The sequence below is a fragment of the Filicampus tigris genome, chromosome 1 (genome assembly GCF_054856515.1).
Source record: "Filicampus tigris isolate MCC_2025a chromosome 1, RoL_Ftig_1.0, whole genome shotgun sequence".
Lineage (NCBI taxonomy): Eukaryota > Metazoa > Chordata > Actinopteri > Syngnathiformes > Syngnathidae > Filicampus > Filicampus tigris.
In genome coordinates, this window is record NC_141217.1 from 12,701,347 (window position 1) to 12,728,618 (window position 27,272).

The window sequence follows — 27,272 nt, forward strand, 5'->3', positions numbered from 1 at the left end:
AGTTTTTGAGAAAGAATGAGGGACTATGTTACCTTCACCTTTATAAATAAATCAATCATTTGACATCAAAGTAGATTCTTCCTCTAGATCCTTGGAATACGGTAACATCTAGATAGGAAGCTGAACACGTAAAAGCATGCCAAGGAAATTATAATCCTAAAGAGATGTTGCTTTAATGTGCTTAATTTGCATTTATCAGGAAATATTAACCATTCATGCAAAACTGGAATGTTTTTTTTTCTTCCAAAGGACCTGCTTTGCTACAGTGTCAAACTACAACACCTTTAGTTGACTGTATTAGTACTAGTGCTAGTGCTGTAAATTGGACCGATGGATGACGCGTCCATCCTCACTAAGATGGACGGCCCCACTGGTGACCAGCTCCATAGCCGCAGGGAAGGCCCTGTGCTCGGCCTCTTTGATTCTATCCGCCAGACTTTCCTCGGTGTCGCCAGTCAACACTGGTACAGCCTCCTGCACGATGATGGCACCTGCGTCCACCTCCTCCTAACAGACAAATGACAAGTTTCGTTTGGGCTCTGGCGGTGTTCGGACGACAACGTGGCCGACTTACCGCAACGAAGTGGACTGTGCAGCCGCTGACCCGCACCCCGGCCTGGAGTGCTTGCTTTTGGGCATTCACGCCCTTGAAGGAGGGCAGCAGGGAGGGATGGATGTTCAAAAGTTTACCTAAGATGAGACAATGTTTAAAGAAAAACAAAAAAAACCCCAAGATTTACAGTGATGATCAGGGCTTCAACTTACTGTTCCATTTCTTGACAAAAGTTCCTGTGAGGATACGCATGAATCCAGCGAGACACACCAACTCCACCCCAAATTCTTCCAGCACGCGGTCAATAGTGCTGTCAAACTCTGCTCGACTCCCGTACAGTTTGTGGTCCACAACCTAGTTTTAATTACACATACTGTCACTGTCGGGCGGCAACCTCATCTGTTATTTTGACACATTATTCACCAATTTAAACTTTGGAAAATAGCTTGAGAACAAATTTATTTGAAAAGGAAGTCAACCCAAACATTTTTTTCAAGAGTACGTTCTATGCAAGCCCAATAGAACAAGGCATTCTGAGAAATATTGCGTCTGTGCAATTATTTATTTATTATTTATATATAAGAGTTATTAATCCACCCGTTTTTAGCCATCTCTGGGAGCGACCATTTTGTCACGTCGACTGAAAATGACGTCACGGCTCACCTGTTTTCTGAAGCTGAATTATGATTGGTCGTTATCTGAGCACTGAGGGTCTGATGTCGTTTTCAGACAACAAAAGTGACAAAATGGCTACCCCCAGATATGGCGAAAAAAAGGTGGATTTTGCTTTTTAACTCATATTCCACATATGCAATATTAATCAGACTGCCGTGTTTCAACTATTGGGCCTGCTGGGAACATATTCTTGAAAAAAATGTGTTTGTAGATTTCCCCTTTAGGCTTGAACACACAATTGTCTGAGTCTGTTGTAAAACTCGGCCTTTTCGCTCACTCTGCGGGATCCAAGCAGCATTATGTAGCCTCAAGATTGAGCGCTTGCATGCTTTTTTCGGCAAGTGAAAATATTAAGTTACAAACCTTTGAACGTAAATGCTTTGAAATCCAGGTTAAATAGAAATAAAAATCACGTGACTAAGCTCAGTTTTGAATCTTTTTTTGTTCTTTTAGAAAACTTTTTTTTTTACAGCACTTTTGAAGTAATTTTTAAAAGCCTTTTCTTATTGTGTTTAAAAATTATCAACATCCGTTCTTGTAGTCATTTACTTTTGTCCTCTCTGCTTTGCTTCTGATTGTTGTTATCAGTTGTGTTTGCAAATGCTTTCCGGTGCTGTCTTTGCTTGCGTGAAAGCACATTGAGTTGCCTTGTGTGTGAAATGTGCCGTTTCTTTTTATTCTGAATAGTAGCAATTTTAGAGATGCGAGCATTATGTAAACAATGAGTATTTGTAATAACAGAAACCCGTACCCGTGTCTGGATACCAGCCAGTGCCGCTCTCTTCAGACCCTGAACGCCAGGCTTGTTGGAAATGACAACCACAATCTCTGCGCAGCTAGACGGGCGCTTGGCCTGATCGATCAGTGCTTGAAGGTTGGTACCTGGATGAGACAGCCGGCCCGTACTTTGTAATCTGTTCCATTTTATCAACCCGCGTCGCGAAATGATGAAAAAACAAACCTGTGCCTGAGATGAGAACCCCAACTTTGGTCCTCTTGTGAGGAATGCTGCTATCACAGAGGCAACCGCCATTCTTGGAGGCCGGACCTGTGTTTGCCAGGCTGTGTTTGAGGTTTCGGACCACCACAGACTCAGCACCTGCAGCAGCACATTCACAATGCAGGTGTGTATTGTGTGCGTCTCCCACATGAAAGTTCCGGACGCTCGATGTCTCACCGGGTGACTTGTGAGCGAGTGCACCCACGATCCAGGCCTCTTCGTGGGCTTGCAGCTGACGCAAGACCCTTTGAGCGTCCACGGGGGCGACCACCAGCACCGCACCCAAGCCGCAATTGAAGGTGCGGGTCATCTCGCGCTCGCTGAGGCCACCCTCCTTCTGCAGCCAGGAAAACACAGGAGGGGTGCGCCAACGAGATGCATCTGGGGGGGTGAAAAAAATAAAAATAAATAAATATAAATAAATTCCAGTCATTCAAAATATAATGGCCAATACATCTACGGTATAGGAAGTTAAAATGGAAGGGAAAAAAATGCGGTTAGTGTAAGTTGGGCTAGAAGGCCTGCTCTTTGTCCGAATTAAGTTTCAGGGAGAAAAAAGGAATGTAAATGATTACTAACATAAAACATGTGTCCCGAGGCTGGTTTCCGTGTAACGTGTGCCTCACCTAAATCGACAGCCAGCTCCTGGGGCAGAACCCGAGGGATGTTTTCCAAAAGTCCTCCTCCAGTGATGTGAGCATACGCTTTGACAGCGCCGCTGCGCAGGATGGGAAGGATTGGCCGACTGTAGATCTTTGTCGGTGTCAGCAAAACCTCCCCTGAAGGTCATTGTGAAAATAAGCAAAAAGCCCTGATAGTTACACCAAGTCCACGTCGACACTTGCATTAAAACAAATGATTAAATCTTCAGTTGTAAATGTATTTGCAAAATGGCTAAACTTCCAACTTTCAATGTGGTGGAGGTTTGCGTAGAGCTATTATAATTGTTCTCAATTTTATGGAGCCGCACTCAAAATGAATTTCGGTTACAATAAAGACATAACGTGTGCAATAGATGACACATTTGTGGCCACGGATTTGGCATAATGTGCACATTTAAAAAAACAAAAAAAAATGTCAGTCTTTCCCCTTCAATGCACATTGTGCTGCTCATTCTGGTGTGCACACCTCAGCCACCTGGGGGCAGGACACTTACTCTCTCGGCTCCTCTGTATGGCAGAATGATTATATCGTTCTTTGCTGAGGATAAAGAATATATGCCTGTGAGTCTTGTTATATAGTCTATCTGCATTTGTGTTCAGATATCTGTTTCTTGAAGGGTAACAACAGCGCCACATAGATACTAATTGTTAGCTTAGGTCCCTATGGAGTTTCCTATTGTATGTTAGCATAAAAGCAGTGGAGGCTATGTGGTTGTTTTAAATACATTAGGTGTAATTCTCTGTCTTTTATGTTTAGTTTGACATTATCCTTCAGTCGAGAGAGGCAATAAACAGCTCGAAGCTTCTTTTTGGAAAAATATTTACTCATGTCTGCCAAAGTGAAAAAAAAGAATAAATTTGTTCAATCAATGGCTCGTATCTCAAAAATATGTGAGTGCGTTACTTGTATCTCAAGTCACAACTGTATTACAATCAGACCTACACTTACCAACAGTTTGTCCTGGGTTACCAAAAGGTGCTGGGGAGCTGTAGCTGAGACGCGCTCGCTCCAAGACCTTGCGGACCAAGCTGAAGCCGTTGCTATGGATACCAGAGGACGCCACGCCGATCAAGACGTCGCCCTCAGTGACGTCCGCCAGTCGAGGCAGCAGGGCTCCCCGCTCCACTGCTCCCACACAGAAGCCAGCAAGGTCGTACTCCCCCGCGACGTAGACACCGGGCATTTCTGCCGTCTCTCCGCCTCAACATTTACAAAGTTGGACGATTCAAAATGGCAGCAGAGCACTGCGGAAATGCTGACGGCGGCGTCTCCGCTTACCTAGTAGAGCACAGCCAGCCATCTCGCATGCTTTGGCGATACCCGCGACAACCGTGGCGGTCACATCTACGTCCAGACTGCCGCATGAGAAGTAGTCGAGGAAGAAGAGCGGCTCGGCACCCTGAGCCAGCACGTCGTTCACACACATGGCCACCAGGTCCTGACCCAAGCTTCCATGCTGCCCACACGCCTGAGCAATCTGAAGGAGGCAGACAGTTTCAAACAACAGCAAAAAGCGCATCAAGTTACATTTGAACTCATTTCCTTTTGGCAGCTACAACAACAATTAATCATTTTAAAAATATCAGCACCTGCCAAATGGTTAAAATGACAGTTGGTTTAAAAAATAATAATAAAAAAATAAAAATAAAAAAAGCTCAGCTTCAGAAAACAGGTGAGCTGTGATTGATCGTTACCTGAGCCCCGAGCAACTGTTATGTGATTTTCAGTCGACAGAAGTGACAAAATGGCCGCCCACAGAGATGGCTAAAAACGAGTGGATTAACTCCTATTCCACAAACGCAATATTTATCAGAATGCCTTGTTTCAACTAGTGGGCTTGCATAAAACATATTCTTGCAAAAAATACTTTTAGGTTGACTCCCCTTTAATGCGGAATACCATAGTATTGGTATAAAGTTATAAACCATATAAACCATTCATATATAATTAAATAATGGAAATGGCTAAATCACACCTTCAGTTTGGTCCCAACTCCATCAGTTCCAGACACCAGAATTGGGTCGATGAACCCTGCAGCTTTAAGGTCAAAGAGTCCAGCAAAACCTCCCAACTCAGCATTACATCCTGAGGAGAAGAAAATGTGAAAATACACATTCATGTTTCCTGCATATGGAAAACAGGTTATTTTCACACGTCAAGTTACCTGGACGGGAAGTTGCCTTGGCCAGAGGCTTGATCATGTCCACAAGTTTGTTGCCAGCGGCGATGTCCACGCCGCTGTCCTTATAAGTCAGGCCTCTGTCAGAAAGACGGTCAAATCACTGCAATGTGGGCCCTTATGGCACACCTCTGATGAATTAAGCCTCTTTCAGTGTTAGAAATCATAACATTAACAGTGGTGGTCAAGTGAAGAAACAACAACGAGATCATCCAAAGTTTGTTTATTTATAAAACAAGCCAGCGACTATACAGCATTCAAACACACCTGCGTTGCTTCAAATGGGCAATGGCCTTGTGGCCGATGTCGCGGCGGTACACGGCACCGGGGAACCCCACGGCCGCCACGCCCTGATTGGCTGCCTGCAGTGCAGCCTCCAGAGATGGCCTGACCGCCGTGACGGTCAGGACGCGGCCTCCACTGGAGACCACTTGTTTGTCCTTCAGCGCCGTACCTGCGTGGAACACCTGAATCCCTTTGTCCTCAACCTGGGACAGACCTGAGGAGTGAGTGGTAGAAGGATAGGGGGCTGAAAATAAATACAATGATGAACACATACAATACACCTATTTGTATTTTTTCTGTCCTAGTTGATAGGAAAGTAGTAATTAGTGTCAAGGAAACATGTTCAAGTGATGCATGATGCTGGGAGATGAACATCTTTGTATGTGAGGGAGGAATCAAGTTAAGCCTGGGTTGTTAGTGGAAGTTATGGAGAGTCTTCACAGCATATGCGTGTAGATGTGCACTTATGTTGCATTTCCCACCCCAAAATCATTTGTGTGGAATTGAAGTGTTTTGGCATCATAGCTTGTGATAGATTGAGTTTAAAGTCTGAGGTCAGCAGACTCAGGTCGATTACTGGAGCCCAGGTTTCAAAGCAAACACGGTAAAGCGGCATGTACCGTATTTTCCGGACTATAAACCGTACCTTTATATAAACCGTATCCACTCTATTTTTTTAAAAATTATGAAAAAAAACATATACAAGAAAAGAAAAATCCACAGAATAGCAGATAGCTGCACCTTTATATAAGCTGCATGGTTCGAAATCTAGGAAAAAAGTAGCGGCTTAAAGTCTGGAAAATACTTTAGATCTTAGTCAGCTTCACGTATGAATCCAGGATACATTTTTAAATTGATTTCTTCCCCTTGCTTTTAAATGTCTTTAAATCTTTTGGTTGCAGATGTGCTTAAGTGTTGCCATGGTACATTGTTTAAGTTTTAGTTGTTTCAATAAGGTACTTTTGTTCTCTTTACTCTGTGAATATCTTCAGTTTTGTTTGCTAAAGGTTTTAGATGTTGTGCGAAACACATTGAGTTGCCTTGCGTATGAAATGTGCTATATAAATAAAGACCCATGGATGTAGTTAGCGTACTTGGGGGTTTTGTCACTATTTGCGACAGGGCTCTGTCCCTATCCCCTTGGCTACTACTACAACATTTATGAGTAGCCCAACCACTTACCAGTGAGAACCACGCCTTTGCTGTAGGCGCCAGGGTAACCGGCACTCGCCATCACCACCGTGACGGCAGATTTGTCCTGGTGCCACTCGGGGGCGCTGGAGGCCAGCTTGCCGTTCATAGTGTTCAAGATGACCTCGTACAAGTCGCTCTTCAGCAAGGGAAGCAAGACCTGACACTCCGGGTCTCCAAAGCGACAGTTGAACTCCAGAACTTTGATTCCCTGCTGGGTCAACATCAGCCCGGCGTACAGAACTCCTGGAGAGTCACATGACAATGATGTTGATGGCAGCCTGTCGGTCACAGACCAAGTTGGGTATCAAATCTGCACTTGCCAACATAAGGTGTTCCCTCTTGCTTCATCCCGTCCACGGTCTTCTGAAGCACAGAGTCTCGGATCTGCACCAGCAGCTCCTCGTTCACCTGCGCCACACAAAGGAAGACCAGATTCTCGAGCAGATTCCAGACACATTACATGAACATGAACATGGGTTTGCATTTTAGGTCACTGAGATTTAATGTTTGGGAAACGTCTGCTAAGGTAATTTTGACATTTCAGTTTGGCTGGCCATTTTTTTTTTTTTGCCGCCTATCTCATGTGAATTCCATCATAATGCCTTCCTTGCGGGGGTCAATTGGATATTTCAGAGTGATTTTCAGAAGTAACTTCACTAATCAGTTGACTTCAGTTTCTTTATCCACTATTGTTCATCCGGTACGTATCCAGAAATGGCTTTTTTCAGGCTTCGGGGAGGATTCGTTTCAAATCAATAAAGTGGACCCATGGAAGTCAGTCCACTTCAGGAGGCTCGGTTTTTGTTGTAGATTGCAAGCACTTTAAATAACGGTTCACGTCATGAGTGAAGTAACATTGCAACACTTGTTTTGAAAGTGGACATATCATGGAAAATTCACTTTAAAACCGTTAGAACTGCATACACATCTGTAGGCCCACACATGAAGCAGTGTGAAATTAAAGTAAATCCGCATTAGTCCAGCAGCATATGGGGCGGGGTAAACAGTTGTTAACTTGCATGAGACAGGGCCACCTCCTCAAAACGGTACAGTGCTTTTTAAACGTTTTTAACGCCACAGGTGTTAAGAGTTTTTTTTAAATAGCTGTGTTTTTAAACAATATGTACAGAGATCCAACCAAAATAAAAGAGCAGACATACCTGAGGAGTGGGACAGTAGGCACCCATGCCACCCGTGTTCGGACCCCGATCGCCATCTTGCAGTCGTTTATGATCCTGTGCTGGAGGCATCGGCGACACAGAGGAGCCATCGCTGAAGCACAGACACTGCAAGTGCACAACCACATTAGTTCTTTTTCAGCTCATGAAACCATCAGAGACTGAAATGAGTTTTGGTTTAAAAATCCGGTGCATCCACCTCTGCCTTTGAACACATGCCAAATCGCCTATCTCAGTCACTTCATGCAGTACAGTATTGTAAAAAATTTAAAAAAAACAACAACAAAAAAATTTTTTTTAAACTTTTTTTTTTTTTTGCATTAATGCAAAATGAAACAAGCTCTTTGAAGCGAAACAAGCGCAGGGCTCCAACTAGCTACAACAATTACATTAAGCAAAATGGATTGTTGCATTACTAATCATTTGTTTTTTATTTGTCTTTATGCCAGTCTGTCAAAATATTGCTTTGCTGTTTGTGAAACTGGTCCAAGGTACAAGAAAAAACATTGTGGATCGCTGTTGTTTAGTGTGCAAGAACTCACAGATACTTCCTCTCCCTCCAGAAGCTCCTCCACCACCACCATGTCACCTGCAGCCCCAAACGCTCGGTCCTGAAATACAGCGGTGGAAAATCCCACGAAGATTACAACAATCCACTAGACATTGGTCATTCCACATCAAACGCAACTCACCTTCATGATGTCCATCACTGCCCGACAGGCTTCTTCCTGGTCCTGTGCCACAATAACTCCTTTCCCTGCCGCCAAGCCACTGGCCTTCACAACCAGAGCCGGGAAGTCAGCCCTGGGAGACACAAAAAGGAGAGAAACTTTTTTTTTTTTTAACTCTTTCAATGCCAGCCATTAAAAAAAAAATAATAATAATAAAAAAAGAGAGAGAGAGAGAACCAATTTAGAGCATTCTGACTGATCTTACAAGGCTCCAAGAAGATTGTTTGATGACTACATAAACATAGAAACCACCAAATTAAAGACTCTCTTCTTTCATCACAAAAAAGTTCGTTTACACCTTACTCCAATTTTTAGTAATCAGCAGTGGGATATGGGTTGCTTTCACCCAAATCACTTATTTTGGACCAAAAAAGGCAAAAAAAAAAGCTTTTTTTAAAAAGATGTATTTAATGCACAACAGTGACTTTTATGCTCATAATTTCTGCTTTAGTGATGCCTCAAACATCTGAAGAGTCCTATTCTTCTATAAAATTATAAAACCAGATTTGGACAAGAATTTTCTCTGCCCATTCCCATAAAGAAAAAAAATGAAGTTGATAACTATTGCTGTCACTGGTGCTCCTTGTTAGGATTCCTGTTGACAACATTTTACGTCAGTGGCGCACAAAGAGTTAAAGGCAGAGGTCAGTGAGGATCTACTGACTAGAAAATCAGTTGTACTGACGTGCGGATGTAGTTGCATGCCTCCTCGGCGTCGGTGAAGGAGCCATAGCGCGCTGTGGGGATGCCATGGCGCACCATGAAGGCCTTGGAGAAGCTTTTGCTGGCCTCCAACTGGGCGGCTTTCGCAGATGGGCCAAAACACTGCACTCCTGCCGCCATCAAGTCGTCCACGATACCTGGATTGGACGGCGTGGGCCATGATGAGGCTGACGAGCACTAGAGGAAGACTTGAGCAGAAACGCCGAGCTTACCTGCGGCGAGCGGAACCTCAGGTCCAACCACCACCAGCCCAACGTGATGGTCCTTACAAAACTGAGCCAATATGGCGTGGTTATTCACTGACACCTCTGTAGCGACAATGAGCATTTGATTACATCATTGTTTCGGCAATGTTCACACAAATATATTGAACCTGTACATTTTTTTCTGTCCGTTTTAAGATTTGGTCATAAGGTCACAGCAAAAGGCCGAAAACTTACAAAGTAATTCAGTGACGAAAAAACGGGTTTCGTTTTTCAGCTTGCTTCGTTTGTATGACATCACAGTGTGCCCTGTCTGTGATTTTTTGGGGGTTCTCATTTTGGCACCCGTGGACTCGCCTGATCATGGATTTCCCTCCTCCCCCATATGTTTCATTTCCCCTCCTTCATATGTTTCATTTATGTATTTATTTTTCGTTTTGCTGGGGAATCAACCCGTTTATATGGAAACTGCTTATTGGCATTATCCTTGTTTATTCAAGATTTTGGGGGGTTATTCCCCCCAAAACAATGCAATAATAATGGCTGTCATAGTATGATATAAAAACGTCTAACAAACGACATACCCCTGTATTGTGTGTTCACTCTGCTGCTAAACTAGTGTAGTGACCAAGAGGGCAACACAACAACCGTCACTTTGTATTAAATCAGCCTTCTGCCTCACACTCCAGGCATGACTAATCGTGCTACGCTCAATCCAACTGTTGGTTGACTGTGTTAAAGAGGTGACTTTTACTGTTCCGCTGGTCACTGGTAAGATCAATTCAATAAACAGTTTGTGCATGCGTGCCAAGAGATTATTATGAGTTTTTGTGTGGCCAGAGTGACTTTAGACAGCCTACACCGCAAACGCTGTCCTAACAGTTTATGAACAATTAATTACAGGCAACGTTGATGTGACTGCAGCAACACTACTACTTTGTGATAACATGTTTACATCACCAGCATTGATGTAAACATTAATATTGTAGATTACACTATTTTAGGATGTACAGAATGTAAGTTAAGTGATTGGATATTTGTGTTTTAATGAAATAATGCCATTAATTGAGTGTAAGTAAGTAAAAAAATACTACCTGTACATTGGGAAATACAGCCTACTGTATTCTTAAAAGGAACTAAAATGACATTTACCCGAGTTGCAAATTTTGCCGCAGTTGACTGTCCCAGCATTCCCCGGCGCCACCAGGACTTGCTGGATGTGCTGCGACTGGGCCAGCTTCCACGCCAGGGCGTGCTCCCGCCCTCCTCCGCCAACCACCAGCACCCGTTCAGCCATGGCACCTGCGAGACGGGAAAATGACCTTTCACCACTCCGTGTCGTCTAATTACACCATCTGTTTGGAACAAAAGGTCGAGCGGCGAGGAAGCGCTGACCTTTTCAGACAACTGCAGTCTTATATTATCTGCATTGTCGCACTTAGATGGGCCCAATCAGGCTGAGCGAAAACACAAACTCAAACGACAAGCTTCGTGTCAGGCGCATGAGCGTACACGGCTTTATTAAAAAAACTAGAGTAAACATTTGGGATTCTTTTACTTTGCTTCGTATTAGGTTGTTGCCTCCTTGTGTTGATAATTTAGTGAGGAACAAAGAGATGACATTCACAATGATTACGACCCTCGTGCCGTTTGTTTGCCACCATGTGATCTCACCAGTGGAACGCTCCGATTAGACTGATGCAATTTGCCTTCCTTATCCTGAGCGCAACGATTACAGGCTTATTGTGTATCAGTGCGCACCAATCACACTCAAAAGTTAAAAAGTGTGGAGTCAGAGTCCCAGGCTAAATCTAGACATTTTTATTTCGAACAATAAAACAAAAATATATACACACTGAATGGCAGTGGTGGGAAGTAATGAAATACTAATTCCTGTACTTCATCACTGTAATTGTACGTTACTGCAGTATTTTTTTTCAAAAACTTTTTTTTACTTTTCCTACCTATCTGAAAAAAGATACCTGTACTTCCTACTACTTGATTTGTCAAAATAGGCTTGTGGATGTTTTCATCCTCCGTGGATGACGACAAGGCATACATATTATATTTATTTTATTATATTACAAAATTCCACCATGGTTGTGCTTTTGATTGATTGACTCATTGAGATCTTGGGGATATAGTTAGTGGACAAGCGACATGGAGGAATGCAAACCACGGAGCACTAATGTGAATGATGCAAGATATTCAGAGATGCAGGACATTCCCTATCCATTACATTATTTAAGAGAATTTGGAGATGTTGCCCGCACTACATATTGTCAAGACACATTGATTTGACAGTAAAAAAAAAAAAAAAAAAAGTTGCGACAATGATAGTTAGCTCTTGGTTTAAAAAAAAAACAGCATACGCACTGGTAACATGATATATATATATTTTTTTGCATCTTTTCAGTATGAGAATTAAGTAAACAAAAGTGGTCAACATACGTATTTTTCTGTAGTTGTTAAGTCAAGTTATCCAAAGGGGTTTTGTTATCATTCACAGTACAAATTCATTTTTTATTTCTGTACTTAAGCGCATTTCAGATTCTGTACTTTTACTTACATGCAGCAGTTGAATTGGTACAGTACTTCCACTTTCATCAGTTTTTTTTTTTTAATAACTGTATTTCTACAAATGTACAGAAAGTGGGAAATATTAACAAATTTTACCAAATCTACTGAACAGAAGCACTGAAGCAAAATTAGCACACAGCAAAATAAGTAGTGACTTAAATCTAACTAACTATATATTGTTAATTTGCATCTACACTTGCAAAAGAATAACTTCAACGGCAACTTGTTACATTCCAGAATCATAGCAACACCAACCTGAGAGTTTTTAACAAAGCGGGAATTATCCGAAGCCCGATCGGGAGGCGGACGCGTCTTCTATGCGTTCTGACTGCAGAGTGCAGACTGGATAAATAAAAAGACAGACCGTTGACGGCACGCACAAAGGCTCACAATCAGACACACAAACTTTAAATTGACGCAAACTCAAAACACGCGCGCACACACGCACACACGCACACAAACATCTATACACCACGTGGATTCCGTTTGACAAGGATGTGCTTAGCCGTGCTAAATGCTAACACAAGTTACATAAAGATCTCTAGAGACAACACACGACATTGCAAAAATGTATAGTAGCTATTGATTGCTGTTTCATAAAAAGTTCCGCATCTTACCTTCGTACGCGTCCAAACTGGCGTTTCAGGAGAGTTCTGCAACTTCCTTGGGGTGTAACAACTCAATGCATCATGGGAGTTGTAGTTCTACACTGATTTTAGTCGATAGATAGATAGATAGATAGATAGATAGATAGATAGATAGATAGATAGATAGATAGATAGATAGATAGATAGATAGATAGATAGATAGATAGATAGATAGATAGATATGAATATTGCTTATATACCGGTATTTTTTTATCAGGAAAATCAAAAGAGTTGCCATTTTCTATTTTATCAATGAATTTGAGAGAAATTAGGAAATAAGTGACTCCATGAACAACGCCTCTTGTTAATAAGGAGAATGGCCGCGCCCCCTAACGTTCTATCCTTGTTCGGTCGGACTCACTGGAGGAACCGATTACAAACTCTCCATTGCAAATCATTGTACTTTCATTGCTTATAACGTCCACAAACGGTGATCAATTGGCACCAAAATTTATGTGGACATCCTTACTAATGACCACTTCATCATACCAAAATGATTAACCTCTCCGTGGCTGATTTATATGAGAATGAGGGAATGTGGAAGTGAGCGGAGCTACATAGATTTATGCTGGGATGAGCGCACACTGCTTCTTTGCTAAAAAACAAATAAATGAATAAAATTAAAAAAACAATAAACACTGCTTCTTTGCTGATCACAGTTAGGACGGGCGAGGTATTTAACACCAGTCAGGATATTTACAGAGACTGAAGTGGGAATGAGTGGACGTTTTATTTATTTGGATGAGGAAATGTGTCTCTTTTAAGCTAAATTTTCTTAAGCTAATGCTAAGTTTAACGTATTGAAAGTGACCTTAGTGTTATGGAGACAAAGCATTATGATAGCTTGTACCATAACTTTTAATTTTGTCCATAAAAATAACCAATATCTTCTAACATTCACGTTGAAATGTTACATAAAAAGTAGTCTATTTTGAAATATTAAAAAAATTATAGTACTGCAATAGTACTTTACTGTGATATAATGTGGCATTCTTTGTTTTACAATTTAAAATGTAACAAATACATTTTTATTTAATTTTTAATAACTTAAATGTTGTTTACAAATTTAGTTTGATATTATTATGTAAAAAAACGTAACTTTTTCTAATAACCTTGATTTTTTTTATTTTTTATACCTGCACTGGACTAAAGACACAGACAGAGCTTGCAATACACCACCAACATTTTAACACATGAATACAGTACTGCATTCAATGTGTACAAACATCTCTAAGATGAGGATAATTTGTCACAGAAAAAAATGTCTACTGCTTTTTTTCCTTTAAATGTGCATCGAAATGGTTCTTTCTTTGTCATGATGGTGTACAAAGTGTGAGATATTTATGCGGGTGTAGTGGGAGTGGAGTGAGTTTAATCAGAATTGGGAACAAACATGAAAAATGCAAAGATTTAAGGGGATGTGCCCTTTTTGTTACCCTGAAATAATTTATTTTGGGTCACATATGTCCACAGGTTGTGAAGAATAAAACAATAACAGTGCGCTGTTCACTTTTACATTTTCTTTAACTGTACATAAACATCTTCACAAACACAATCTTTAACAGAAACAAAAGTTAATAGTTGATATACAGTCCACTCCAACAGTACTGAAACAGCCATATCAATTCCTGTGTTTTTGTTGACCTGGTCTTTTTGTTGTCATTTTTTCAGGGCATTTCAATTGTTGTACTGACTATACACAATATGTGTGAAATAGCTCTGATTGATTTTCCCTTTTGAAGCTTCACTCAGCTTCAAAATGGTTTTGAACTTGATGTTCCAAAACCTTTGGAGGGGAGTGTTTTACCAGCAATTAAATTCACATTTGTGTATGTTCATACTCAAAATGACTTTCTTATAAACCCCCATCCCACATCACGTTCGGGCCGATCACTTAATGTATGAAATTAATTTCACTAAGAGTCCCTGCGTTGTATAGTACATCTTCTGTATACATAAAAACAAAAACAAATAGAGCTCAACATCTACAACAAGCCCTTCTGTTTTCTGTTCTTGTCCTCCCTAATGGCCGGTGGCCCGTCTCTCGTGGTGCCGCCTTTGTTTCCCTAGAAGCAGACCGATGCGCTTCAGTCTGTTCCGTCGCTTCCCAGAAAACAGGCAAAGGTGGAGGGGCTCCCGTCGCGCCACGCCTCCCGTCGGCTGGGTCCGGTGATACGGTGGGAAAGCCAGGCCAGGTCCTCAGAAGCGTCCCCTCTGGCTATTCCTGGACATTGTGAGCGGCAGCGAAACGGACGAGAGGGAGGAGACTTCCCAGTAGAGGGAACGAGACAGAAAAAGCTGGTAGAGGATCACCATAGAGATGGACTGACACAGAATCACACCAATGGTGACCACCTGCACAAAACACAAAGCAAAAAGGTGGAGGACAAGACCTTTTTTTTTTTCGAAAAATGATCAGTAGGGGGAAGTAATACTTTGCTGACAGAATTTTAATTTTAAAACCACATTATCCCACACATCCCTAACCCAAGTTTAAAACCCTACATAAAACCCTAACCATAGTTTGAAACCCTACTTTGTAACCCTAACCCTAGTTTAAAACCCTCCTTTGTAACCCTAACCCTAGTGTGAAACCCTACTTTGTAACCCTCCCCAATAAAACCCTACATTGAAATCCTAACCATAGTTTGAAACCCGACTTTGTAAGTCTAACCCAAGTTTAAAACCCTACATTGAATCCTAACCATAGTTTGAACCCTACTTTGTACCCCTAACCCTAGTTTGAAACCCTACTTTATAACCCTAACCCTAGTTTGAAACCCTACTTTGTAACCCTGCCCCATATAAAACCCTACATTGAAATCCTAACCCTAGTTTAAAACCCTACTTTGTAACCCAACCCAAGTTTAAAACCCTACATTGAAATCCTAACCCTACTTTGAAACCCGACTTTGTAAGTCTAACCCAAGTTTAAAACCCTACATTGAATCCTAACCATAGTTTGAAACCCTACTTTATAACCCTAACCCTAGTTTGAAACCCTACTTTGTAACCCTAACCCAAGTTTAAAACCCTACATTGAAATCCTAACCCTACTTTGAAACCATGTATTGAAATCCTAACCCTAGTTTGAAACCCTACTTTGTAACCCTAACCCTACTTTAAAACCCTATTTTGAAACCCTAACCCTAGTTTGAAACCCTACTTTGTAACCCTGCCCCATATAAAACCCTACATTGAAATCCTAACCCTAGTTTAAAACCCTACTTTGTAACCCAACCCAAGTTTAAAACCCTACATTGAAATCCTAACCCTACTTTGAAACCCGACTTTGTAAGTCTAACCCAAGTTTAAAACCCTACATTGAATCCTAACCATAGTTTGAAACCCTACTTTGTACCCCTAACCCTAGTTTGAAACCCTACTTTATAACCCTAACCCTAGTTTGAAACCCTACTTTGTAACCCTAACCCAAGTTTAAAACCCTACATTGAAATCCTAACCATAGTTTGAAACCCTATTTTGTAATGCTAACCGTAGTTTGAATCCCTACTTTGTAACCCTAACCCAAGTTTAAAACCCTACATTGAAATCCTAACCCTACTTTGAAACCATGTATTGAAATCCTAACCCTAGTTTGAAACCCTACTTTGTAACCCTAACCCTACTTTAAAACCCTATTTTGAAACCCTAACCCTAGTTTGAAACCCTACTTTGTAACCCTGCCCCATATAAAACCCTACATTGAAATCCTAACCCTAGTTTAAAACCCTACTTTGTAACCCAACCCAAGTTTAAAACCCTACATTGAAATCCTAACCCTACTTTGAAACAATGTATTGAAATCCTAACCCTAGTTTGAAACCCTACTTTGTAACCCTAACACTACTTTAAACCCCTATTTTGAAACCCTAACCCTAGTTTGAAACCCTATTTTGTAACCCTAGTTCAAAACCATACTTTGTAACCCTAACCCTAGTTTAAAACCCTACTTTGTAACCCTAACCCAAGTTTAAAACCCTACATTGAAATCCTAACCATAGTTTGAAACCCTACTTTGTAACTCTAACCCAAGTTTAAAACCCTACATTGAATCCTAACCATAGTTTGAAACCCTACTTTGTACCCCTAACCCTAGTTTGAAACCCTACTTTATAACCCTAACCCTAGTTTGAAACCCTACTTTGAAATCCTAACCATAGTTTGAAACCCTACTTTGTAATGCTAACCCTAATTTGAAACCCTACTTTGTAACCCTAACCCATGTTTAAAACTCTACATTGAAATCCTAACCATAGTTTGAAACCCTACTTTCTAATCCTAATTCTAGTTTGAAACCCTACTTTGTAACCCTAACCCTAGTTTGAAACCCTATTTTGTAACCCTAGTTTAAAACCATACTTTGTAACCCTAACCCTAGTTTAAAACCCTACTTTGTAACCCTAACCCAAGTTTAAAACCCTACATTGAAATCCTAACCAGTTTGAAACCCTATTTTGTAATGCTAACCGTAGTTTGAATCCCTACTTTGTAACCCTAACCCAAGTTTAAAACCCTACATTGAAATCCTAACCCTACTTTGAAACCATGTATTGAAATCCTAACCCTAGTTTGAAACCCTACTTTGTAACCCTAACCCTACTTTAAAACCCTATTTTGAAACCCTAACCCTAGTTTGAAACCCTACTTTGTAACCCTGCCCCATATAAAACCCTACATTGAAATCCTAACCCTAGTTTAAAACCCTACTTTGTAACCCAACCCAAGTTTAAAACCCTACATTGAAATCCTAACCCTACTTTGAAACAATGTATTGAAATCCTAACCCTAGTTTGAAACCCTACTTTGTAACCCTAACCCTACTTTAAACCCCTATTTTGAAACCCTAACCCTAGTTTGAAACCCTATTTTGTAACCCTAGTTCAAAACCATACTTTGTAACCCTAACCCTAGTTTAAAACCCTACTTTGTAACCCTAACCCAAGTTTAAAACCCTACTTTGTACCCCTAACCCTAGTTTGAAACCCTACTTTATAACCCTAACCCTAGTTTGAAACCCTACTTTGAAATCCTAACCATAGTTTGAAACCCTACTTTGTAATGCTAACCCTAGTTTGAAACCCTACTTTGTAACCCTAACCCATGTTTAAAACTCTACATTGAAATCCTAACCATAGTTTTAAACCCTACTTTCTAATCCTAATTCTAGTTTGAAACCCTACTTTGTAACCCTAACCCTAGTTTGAAACCCTATTTTGTAACCCTAGTTTAAAACCATACTTTGTAACCCTAACAGTAGTTTAAAACCCTACTTTGTAACCCTAACCCAAGTTTAAAACCCTACTTTGTAACCCTAACCCAAGTTTAAAACCCTACATTGAAATCCTAACCATAGTTTGAAATCCTACATTGAAATCCTAACCTAGTTTGAAACCCTACTTTGTAACCCTAACCCTACTTTAAAACCCTATTTTGAAATCCTAACCCTAGTTTGAAATCCATCTTTGTAGCGCTAACTCTAGTTTAAAAACCTGCTTTGAAACCGTTACCACAATTCAAACCCCTAACTTGAAACCCTGATCCGGTGCGGTGGATGTGAGTTTTCCAAAGCCGATGGACCTCAATCACAGCTGGATGCCCGTTTCATATGCCCGGAATTACACAATCACGGTGCTGTGAACGCTAATGATGTGAAAGGCTTCCAAACCTTCTCCCTCTGGTGCTCATTGAAGATAACAGACGTGAGGACGAGGACAGGCTGACAGAGAAACCACAGGAAGCATCCCTGTGAAGAAAACGCAAGTGTGAGGAGCCTCCGGGACAGCGACAGCAGCAAGTGGCCCGCCGGTGCAGGTAACCTTGGCAAAGCAGAGGTAGAAGTCTCTTTTCAGGGTGCTCCTCTCAGTGGAGATGATCTGGTAGAGAACGGAGGCCAGCAGGAGGGCCAGCATCACCCTCAGGGCGATGAGGAGTACGCCCGCCAGGCTCTGCTGGCTGTGATGTTGGCGTTCGGACACAGAGCAGCGCTCCCACAGCAGAAGCACACCCTGCAAGTGACACCATCAGCGTCTCTGCATCGGGCGACCTGACAAAAGCGGGCGTACCTGCACGACGACCCCGCAGACGGCGACGGCCGTGGATGCCGGGGACTGTTCCCACTGCAGAGGTCGGGACTGAGGTTTGCGGCCTCGACTCAGAGTCCAGCTCACGCACAGGCTCAGTAACGTGTACAGCACTGACACTTGAGCTGCCATAGCCCAGACTGCACAGGGGACAACAAGCCAATGAAGTCATTTGGTGGGTGGGCTTACAAACGGATGCGAGATTTTATTGAGGAAGTTCCCCACAAAAAAGGAATGGTGACATACACTCTGCCAGCCTGCCCATCAGTGGAATACCAATGCCATCTCTGGAATACCTGCGGGGGCACAAGATTAAGTGTGTTTTATGTCAACAATGTTTCATGATAGCTCTGCCAAAACTAAATGCAGCACATTCTGATAGCCTTGAGCAAAGGAAAGTCAACCTTTTTTCAAGAATATGTTCTATGCAAGCCCACTAGTTGAACAAGGCATTCTGATAAATATTGCGTTTCTGGAATAAGAGTTAATCCACACGTTTTTAGCCCTCTCAGAGGACGGCCATTTTGTAATTTCTGTAGACTGAAAATGACATCACAACTACTCAGGGCTGAGGTAACAACCAATCACGGCTCACCTGTTTTCTGAAGCTGAGCCGTGGTTGGTCGTTACCCGAGCCCTGAGCAGTTGTGATGTCATTTCCAGTGGACAGAAGTGACAAAACGGCGGCCCCCAGAGATGTCTAAAAACGGGCGGATTAGCTCATATTCCGCAAATGCAATATTAATCAAAATGCCGTGTTTCAACTAGTGGGCCTGCTAGGGACATATTCTTGAAAAAAAATAGGTTTGGGTTGATTTCCTAATTTAAGCTTAGGGTGCACCCACAAAGCCTGCCACACACCGTGGAATGCACCCGAATCCGACTGTTGCGTATTTCAGTGAGGAAAAAAAATAGTCCAATTTCCACCTTTCCTTAAATTGTCAGCCCTCGTTGTCAACTTTCCTTTATTTATTCATTGTTTTCATTTTAGAAACTGGCAAGAAAGGGTCACACAGGGTAATGGAGTTGGACAGAGTGCTGCTGCCCACTTGTGTGTAAATGTGAAATTGCATTTAGTGTATTTTATAGGCTTTTCAATAGGGCTACAGGCCAGACCAGATTAATATGGTTCATTTGGTTTAGGCTGGTTGATCTTACCTGGCCATGTGAATGTAGTTGCAAAGGGCAGAGCATCCCTGCAAGGCCAGACTTGTGGTCAGCACTTTTAGGACAGTGTGCATGGGACCACCTTTCCTCAAGGCCTGGTACAATGGCTTAATGTAGATACAGGAAGCTACAAAGTACGCCAGGAGCAGGAGGAAGTAAAACGTGTGGAGACCTAGAGGAGAGGCAAAAAAAAAACACCAAACACCTATAACAATCAAGTGGAACATTTAGCATTGAACTAGTTTTTCTTGTACAATTACAATCTTACAATAATATTAATATTACAATATTACAATGTCTTGTAATGCACATAAGACATGGTTCAGAACTTGACTGAGCAAAGGGATGCCTGACCTGCCTCCTCGGCACTAAAATGCTCCAGGGGGTTTCCTGCAGAATCGGCGTTGAGCAGCAGGACAGTAAATCTGAGGTCACCATGAGAAGGAATCACCGCATCCTTCTGGAGGTACGAGATCATAAGTAGACTCAAAGTTTTACACTGTGTTAGTACAACTGGCTACTTCAGTGATTGTCAACCACTGCACCCCGGCATGTTAGTTTATCGTGGGAGATCATCACGTGCCGAGGGAATTGTTCATTATTTACCTGGCATGTGTATCGATCTGCATAGAGAGCATTCCACACTGTCGGGAGCGACTGCTGAGGAATCGTCTGGTTGTGCTCTTTTTGACTGAGAGAAACTGAAGCAAGAGGAGGAAAAACACACAATGTCCAAGTGCACTCCTGAGTATGTATCCGGTAGCATTAATCGTGCCCTGGGGGACAGTCTAAAATGCTAAACGTACATGTAAAAAAGCTAGTGTCAGAAAACGGCTATCAATGGCCACCAAAATTTACACGGACGTCTCTACTTATGCCCACTTTAACCGCTGAAAATATTAGAACAAATGCGCCGATATTTTGGATTTTATGGAAATAAATCTGAGTCCTTTCCATAGAGGATATGTATGGAGAAAAGCTTAACGATCGTCACAATATTTAATAAACAATAAGCATTTTCCTTATCAAGCGACATTAATCTCTAGTGAGCACATATGGAGAGGAGGACATCCATAAAATCCAAAATATTGGTATGACTGTTCGGACTTTTTCAGAGTTTGGGCATAGCAGAGATTAATTTAAATCTTGGGAAACAATGATCGCAGTTTTCTGGCATTACGTTACGTTAAGCTTTGTTTGTTTCTCTGTAGTGAACGTCCATGGCAAGAAATACTTAAAGGGGAAGTCAGCCCAAACATAATTATTTTCAAGAACATGTTCTATGCAAGCCCACTAGTTGTAACAAGGTATTCTGATAAATATTGCGTTTGTGAAATAAGAGTTAATCCAGCCGCTTTTAGCCATCTCTGGGGCTGGCCATTTTGTCACTTCTGTCGACTGAAAATCACATTGAAGTTGCTCAGGGCTCAGATAACGACCAATCACAGCTGACCTGTTTTCTGAAGTTGCGCTGTGATTGGTCATTACCTGAGCACTGCGCAGTTGAGATGTAATTTTCAGTCGACAGAAGTGACAAAATGGCCGCCCCCCTGAGATGGCTAAAAAGGGGTGGATTTTTCTGCTCAACTCATATTCTACAAACGCAATCTTAATCAGAATGCTGTGTTTCAACTAGTGGACCTGCACACAAGATATTCTTGAGAAAAAAAAATGTGTTTGGGTTGATTTACCTTAAAGGGATTTCCGATACTATACATGGTCAATAGTAGGTGATCAATGCAAATGAGGCTGGGCGTGTGCGAGTGTGGCAGTTTTGAACAGGTGGGATTTATCAACACACGTTACTTATTAGTGTGTGTATGGCATGCGTCCGCACATTTGATAAATATTTATACTTATTCTTTGTATTTAGACATACTCTTACATTTTAGTCAAATGAGTCTAGAACCTGCACTCTCTGATACATGAGGTCACTGGCAAACACTAAGTCACCAGTGGTTCCATTTTTTTTTCTACCTAATAAACACATATTTCTCCTCATAAATTGCATGCGTACATTTAATGGCCATAAAACCCCAAAATATTGTGGCGATTGTTTTTTTTATATGTTCTGAGGTTGAAGTGGGCATGAGTAGAGATGAGCGTGTGAATTTGGATATCGATTGGTCGTAGTTCGCTGACATCAGCTGTCCCTGCTTTGGGGGCAAACTTCTTACTGATGAATTGGGCACGGGTGAGCCTTTCAGAGCAGCTGAGGTTGTCCCAGTCGTCGTCCACATTTGGATATAGAAGCAGTCGGGAATCCTTCTCTGCAGCTAGTGAAGGGTTGTCCACTTGACAGACCAACAAACCGTCAGCACCTATGCAAACAGTCAAATAAGAGAAACCTTAAGAGTTAGCGTTTCCCACATCTTCATATTTCTTTTTGAAAAACTGCCATTATCAAATTCTATTTTAGAAAGATGTTGAGGGATGAAAGTGCAAATCCTGATAATAACATCAGCAGGAATGACAAAAACGGTATTACCTTGATACATGAATTTTGTAATGAATTGGCCTTGATGCTGTCTCGCTTCTTCGGTCTTAAAAAGTCCCGTTACAGTTTTCCCGAAAGCCTGCGCAGAGAAGAGTACTGCAGCTGTAAATGCGGCTAATAAACACGACATTTTACAGGCATTAATCTTTTGCGTTTTAAGCCAATAAATGTTAGCTCATCACTTCATTGAGCCACGAAACCAGGAGACATCCCTTCTGCATCAAGTTACGTGCACGTACACAAAAACAGCGGAAGTCAATCAATTTTGCTCTTAAAACTACTCCATTTAGGATTTTCGTGAAGGTGCAAAGTGATGAAATGATAAGAGACATGACACCTCAGAAAAATGTTTAACATGAATCGTCGTTGGTGATATCACACTTTACCAGTTGTCATTATGTTCATTTTTATTTTGACATTAAATTTCGGAAGTGATATTTATTTAGTGAGCTTTATGCCATTACTTTGTCCAATCGCTACTGCTGATCAAATGGACTTAGAATGCATCCAATCACCAAAACGTTCTGTCAATAGCACACATTTTCAGCCAATCACAGAGATGAATGAAGCCGAATAAGCCCCACCAATTTTCAACGTGTCAACACTACCGTAAACAATCGCCAACTGTCGTGCTGAGCAGTATAAACATGTCGTGTCATAAACGTTCTTCCAAGATTCCGAAATTATAAATGAAAATCAAAGACAGTCGTGTCCAACGATTAAAAGAAGCGTAGGAGACCATATGTAAATGGACCAATGGACTCAATCAGAACTGTTCTGGTGACTGGTGGGTCTGGTTTTATGTGAGTTCACGTCACATAAGTCAAGCTGTTGTAAACATTGTACTTATATGTATATTATTTTTGTATCTTCGTTTACGCTATTTGTTCTTCTGTCCAAACAGTGGCTCTCACCTTGTGCGTTCCCTGGTTCAACGGCATCCAGAATGGAAAATTTATAACTTGGATATTGTAAGCTTTCACTATGAATTTAAATTCGTGTAAATATAGTAAATGCGCATATTAATAGTGGGACAAATTTGTGGTTGAAACGACTTCAAACGTAATGGAAAAGTAATTTCTTTTCAGCTAGATTACTGCTGCAGCCCAAGGAGTCTGGAGAGCATTAAAAATACAGCAAATTACACTTTCATCAAGGTAATGCTTTTTTGTTGTTACAGATGAATACCTGATGAACATGATGCCATATGATTCCCTCCTCCTTATGTGTAACTCCATTAAAATTCTATTAAACATAATTATATATTTGTGTAACACTCAGGGGGATATATGTAATTCCCAGCTGGTGAACCACATCTTCAACACAAAAAACATTGATGTCATCTTCCACTTGGCAGCCAAAACCCACGTTGGTGAGCAGCAACCCAGATTTTGGCAGCCACAACAATATTCACTGCAATTGTCTTGTTGGGCTTTCCATCAGATTCATCCTTCCAAACGCCAGCCACTTTCCAACATGTGAACATCCATGGAACCCGAGTTTTGCTGGCGGCTGCCACTCAGGCTCGCCACAGGCTTCAGCTCTTCATCTATGTCAGCACCGATGAAGTGTACGGATCTAGTCTAGATGAGGTCTGGAGGATGTATTTATTCATAATTGTGTTAGCAGATATTTTACTGTATATAAAAAGTCAACACACCCCTGTTAATAGGTCATGTTTTGGTGATATAAAATGACACCAAGATAAAGAAAACAAAATCTACATTCTTCCGTACCATTTTCTTCAGCTGGAACTGGGGCTGAACTTTATTGGTGTTTAATCAGAGGCACTCTAAATGGTGTGTGCTGACTCCCATGTGATTAGTTAATTCTGAATCTGAACACAGCCACATCCCCAGTTACAAGGGTGTGCATGCACTCTTGTGCAATGACATCTCAATTGTTTACTTTTACTTACCCCTATTATGGTTTGCATTTTCAGTTACATTGTCTGGGTCATGCATCACATTAATAGTGGAAACAGTTTTAAATATTTTGGTCTTTTTTTTTTTTTTTTTTTTAATATGACAAACAGTCATTTGAACAGGGGCGTGTAGACTATATATCCACCGTAAGTCATGGTGCATGGAAGGTGGCATATTGAGTGGATTCAGGGGTTTGTGTTTTGCAGGAGTTTGATGAGAACAGTCCTATGAGGCCTTCCAACCCATACTCTGCCTCAAAGGCAGCTGCAGAGCACCTGGCCATGTTGTACTGGGAAAAGTATAAGGTACATCGAATTTGCTTTCATGTGAAGTCGAACTTGGACACAATGGTATTTGAAGGCATTATAACCTAGTTTGCTCTCTTCAGCTTCCTGTCGTCATCACAAGGAGCAACAACGTCTATGGTCCCCAGCAATACATTGAGAAGGTACAAACTGACTGACTCAATAGCAGCGGTGAGCAAGGTGGTTATAGTTAACGAAAACTAACGAAATAACTCAAATTGAAAAAAACATTTTAGTTAATGATGAAAAAACAAACTACATCTTACCTTGCTAAAACTAATTTTGGCGAAAAATACCGTTTTTGTCTTTGTCCTTTAATATCATACATGAGCTTTCAGGGTTTATTTTAAAATGTATTTTAGTGTTGTTGTACATCTGTAGCTACAGAAGGAAGCTCAAACAGTCGTTTGAGAATTGCGTTGACGTGATTACCCAACATTAAGTGGCCTTTTTTTTTTTTTTTTTTAAATCTTGCACTTGTTGAATATTTCATATGTATTTAAAAAAATGAACGAAACTAATAGTAAAACTAATAAAAACTAAAGAATAATGAAAAATCCCTAACTATTATTATAACCCTGGTGGAAGTAACCAAGTACAGGAGTTGAATTAGTATTTCGACTTCTACCAGTCTTTTCGACTCAAGTATCTGTACTGCTACTTCAGTACAGAGTGAGTCCTTTTGCCACCTCTGCTCAACAGTAAATACTCTTGACTAGTTGTAGTGTTGGATTGTAATAATTGACTAGTGTTCTTATAATCACAGGTCATCCCCAAGTTTCTCACCCTCTTGCAAATGCGCAAGAAATGGTAGGTGTTTTCTTTTGAAAGGTCACTCTAAGCAGGGTCCTGATTTTGTGCTGGTCTCCTCTCTGCCACAGCACCATTCACGGAACCCTGCCCAAATCTCGCCATTTCCTGTTCATCGACGACGCAGTCCAAGCCTTCCTGGTGCTTCTGGAGAAAGGGATTGTGGGAGAAGTCTACAACGTAGGGTCAAACTGTGAGATAACTATCTTGCAACTGGCCAGGGAACTTGTAAAGATGGTAGGTTGACATGGACCCCACAAAGAACCTTTGACGTAAGCAATACAATACACAGAGTAGTGTGTGTGTGTGTGTTTAAGGTACAAAACGTGCCAGATGCCGAGCTGAACAACTGGCTCGAGTTTGTGCCAGACAGGTGAGGCCAGATCTATTTTCAACTAGCGGGTCGTGAGTCAATAGTGGTTTGAAAGTAAACTTGAATGTCATTCAGCCTAAAGCCTCTTTTTTGAAGAATGGTTCATAATCTGCCAAATTATCGAATTAAATAGCGAAAATGCGGGTCCCAGTGTGACAGTAGTTGACAACCGCTGATCGACAGCATTCCTGTCACATTATGAGAACTTTCAATAAAGCAAGAAGTCACAGTCCAATATGCTTTGCAGGCCGGAAGTCGACATCCGCTACCCCATCAAATGTGAGAAGCTGCAGCAGTTGGGCTGGAAGGCCGAGGTCTCCTGGCCTGACGGCATCAAACGGACTGGTACAACAGGCGCACACAGACAGGCCAAACACACGACATCTGAGCTAGAATATGAAATGTCGGTCTCTGTCGCGTGTTTGTTGTTTTTAGTCACATGGTACCAGGACCACCCAGACTTTTGGTCGGACACGCCAGAGGGCCCGAGAGAAATCCAAAGCCCGATGGAAGACACCAACCAATAGGCGACTCGACTCGTCTTTGCCCTCCAGTTGTATTGCCTGCTGTGCAGCCTTGTCGGACCAAAAAGTAGTGGGCGCAGCCTCACTAGACCAAAGCACTGTAACCTAACTTGGAACACACTGAAACCTCAGGCGACATGAACAAGTGCTATGATTTTGCCTTTACTCCAACTGGTTGTTTGTATTTGTTTCCCACCCATCCATTGTCTTTCACTTACCCCGCTCAGCTTTAGAAGGGTAGCCCAGACCTCCGTCTCCCCAGCCTCTTTATCCAGATCTTCCAGGGGAGGGTGGATCCCGAGGGTGTCCACAGGCTAGCCAGGAGACGGTCGCTACAGCATGTCCTGGGTCGTCCCCGGGGCCTCCTTTCTGTGGGTCATTCCCAGAACACTTCACCAGGGAGGCATCCTGATCAGATGCCCGAGCCACCTCTTCTGGCTGTTGTCAATGTGGAGGGGCTATGGCTCTACTCTGAGTGTCTCCCAGGTGACTGAGCTTCTGCACCCTCTCAAAGTAAAAAGCCCAGCCTGTGGGGGGAAACTCATTCTTTCATTCAGGGCATGAAGCACTAGACAATTTGGCTCCAAGCATTAGTGGGGCATAGAAACCCTTTTTTTTTCCTATCACAATAAGGTGATGGTTCAGGGAGGAGTGTATTTGTTTTTTGTTCTTTTTGTGTGTGTACTTAGGGCTTCCCCTAAAAATGGTTGTATTTAGAGTGCTCTATAAATAAAGTTGGGTTTTAAGAAGCACTGTAGTTGAACTAATGCAATTTAAGAGTTGGGAGAATGCTCAAGAGCTGAAATGCTGTAGGAATTAACTGAAATATAGAGGACAAAAAATATGAACATGTGGTGTGCATGAATCAAAAAGTTCTTAAGTAAATTAAATACGAATTTAGACTTTGTAGGTAGACACTCAGATCGGCAGATATTTTGCATTTTACGCGAAATCAATAATCGACTGTAATGTCATAA

General features: G+C 41.6%; 3 protein-coding genes across 6 annotated transcripts; 1 reads left to right on the forward strand and 2 right to left on the reverse strand.

Moving 5' to 3' along the window:
• Window positions 1-24: 24 nt before the first annotated feature.
• On the reverse strand, window positions 25-12,651 carry gart (phosphoribosylglycinamide formyltransferase). 2 transcript variants are annotated; one of them, XM_086025389.1, is made up of 22 exons: window positions 12,582-12,644; window positions 12,220-12,306; window positions 10,537-10,686; window positions 9,394-9,489; window positions 9,144-9,318; window positions 8,420-8,531; window positions 8,270-8,338; window positions 7,710-7,835; window positions 6,870-6,957; window positions 6,538-6,792; window positions 5,338-5,569; window positions 5,056-5,150; window positions 4,867-4,976; window positions 4,170-4,368; window positions 3,840-4,091; window positions 2,855-3,007; window positions 2,406-2,609; window positions 2,190-2,327; window positions 1,980-2,110; window positions 766-907; window positions 575-690; window positions 25-507 (listed from the first exon to the last, which is right to left on the reverse strand). In XM_086025389.1, exons 3-22 carry the CDS (start codon window positions 10,679-10,681, stop codon window positions 310-312), a joined length of 3,036 nt encoding a protein of 1,011 aa, XP_085881515.1. In that variant the 5' UTR covers window positions 10,682-10,686; window positions 12,220-12,306; window positions 12,582-12,644; the 3' UTR covers window positions 25-309. The 2 variants fall into 2 exon arrangements, with proteins under 2 accessions (XP_085881515.1, XP_085881579.1); XM_086025453.1 differs by lacking the exon at window positions 12,220-12,306 and having other exon boundaries at window positions 12,582-12,651.
• A 1,369-nt stretch (window positions 12,652-14,020) lies between these two features.
• gpr180 (G protein-coupled receptor 180) lies at window positions 14,021-22,609 on the reverse strand. 2 transcript variants are annotated; one of them, XM_086025638.1, is made up of 11 exons: window positions 22,541-22,609; window positions 22,350-22,437; window positions 22,039-22,182; window positions 20,468-20,562; window positions 20,216-20,321; window positions 19,853-20,033; window positions 18,941-18,990; window positions 18,677-18,834; window positions 18,431-18,619; window positions 18,280-18,357; window positions 14,021-14,966 (listed from the first exon to the last, which is right to left on the reverse strand). In XM_086025638.1, the coding sequence occupies exons 1-11, from the start codon at window positions 22,577-22,579 to the stop codon at window positions 14,811-14,813; spliced, it is 1,284 nt and encodes a 427-aa protein (XP_085881764.1). In that variant the 5' UTR covers window positions 22,580-22,609; the 3' UTR covers window positions 14,021-14,810. The 2 variants fall into 2 exon arrangements, with proteins under 2 accessions (XP_085881764.1, XP_085881684.1); XM_086025558.1 differs by having other exon boundaries at window positions 22,350-22,588.
• Window positions 22,610-22,958: 349 nt separating this feature from the next.
• tgds (TDP-glucose 4,6-dehydratase) lies at window positions 22,959-27,047 on the forward strand. 2 transcript variants are annotated; one of them, XM_086025832.1, is made up of 12 exons: window positions 22,959-23,161; window positions 23,263-23,329; window positions 23,447-23,515; window positions 23,640-23,730; window positions 23,802-23,950; window positions 24,490-24,588; window positions 24,672-24,731; window positions 25,355-25,398; window positions 25,470-25,635; window positions 25,716-25,771; window positions 26,019-26,116; window positions 26,207-27,047. In XM_086025832.1, exons 1-12 carry the CDS (start codon window positions 23,115-23,117, stop codon window positions 26,296-26,298), a joined length of 1,038 nt encoding a protein of 345 aa, XP_085881958.1. In that variant the 5' UTR covers window positions 22,959-23,114; the 3' UTR covers window positions 26,299-27,047. The 2 variants fall into 2 exon arrangements, with proteins under 2 accessions (XP_085881958.1, XP_085881883.1); XM_086025757.1 differs by having other exon boundaries at window positions 26,019-27,047.
• Window positions 27,048-27,272: the final 225 nt, after the last annotated feature.

Excerpts from the sequence above, each read along its gene's own strand:
- gpr180 (XM_086025558.1), bottom strand. The coding sequence starts at position 22,488 with ATGTCGTGTTTATTAGCCGCATTTACAGCTGCAGTACTCTTCTCTGCG. Across the intron at positions 18,835-18,940 it reads GATGGGCAGGCTGGCAGAGT|TCTGGGCTATGGCAGCTCAA; the intron begins GTATGTCACCAT and ends TCCCCTGTGCAG. Across the intron at positions 18,620-18,676 it reads TCTGCGGGGTCGTCGTGCAG|GGTGTGCTTCTGCTGTGGGA; the intron begins GTACGCCCGCTT and ends TGTCACTTGCAG.
- gart (XM_086025453.1), bottom strand. The coding sequence starts at position 10,681 with ATGGCTGAACGGGTGCTGGTGGTTGGCGGAGGAGGGCGGGAGCACGCC. Across the intron at positions 5,570-6,537 it reads CAAAGGCGTGGTTCTCACTG|GTCTGTCCCAGGTTGAGGAC; the intron begins GTAAGTGGTTGG and ends CTCACTCCTCAG. Across the intron at positions 4,092-4,169 it reads GGCTGGCTGTGCTCTACTAG|GCGGAGAGACGGCAGAAATG; the intron begins GTAAGCGGAGAC and ends GTAAATGTTGAG.
- tgds (XM_086025757.1), top strand. The coding sequence starts at position 23,115 with ATGGACTCAATCAGAACTGTTCTGGTGACTGGTGGGTCTGGTTTTAT. Across the intron at positions 24,732-25,354 it reads CCCAGCAATACATTGAGAAG|GTCATCCCCAAGTTTCTCAC; the intron begins GTACAAACTGAC and ends TTATAATCACAG. Across the intron at positions 25,636-25,715 it reads CCAGGGAACTTGTAAAGATG|GTACAAAACGTGCCAGATGC; the intron begins GTAGGTTGACAT and ends TGTGTGTTTAAG.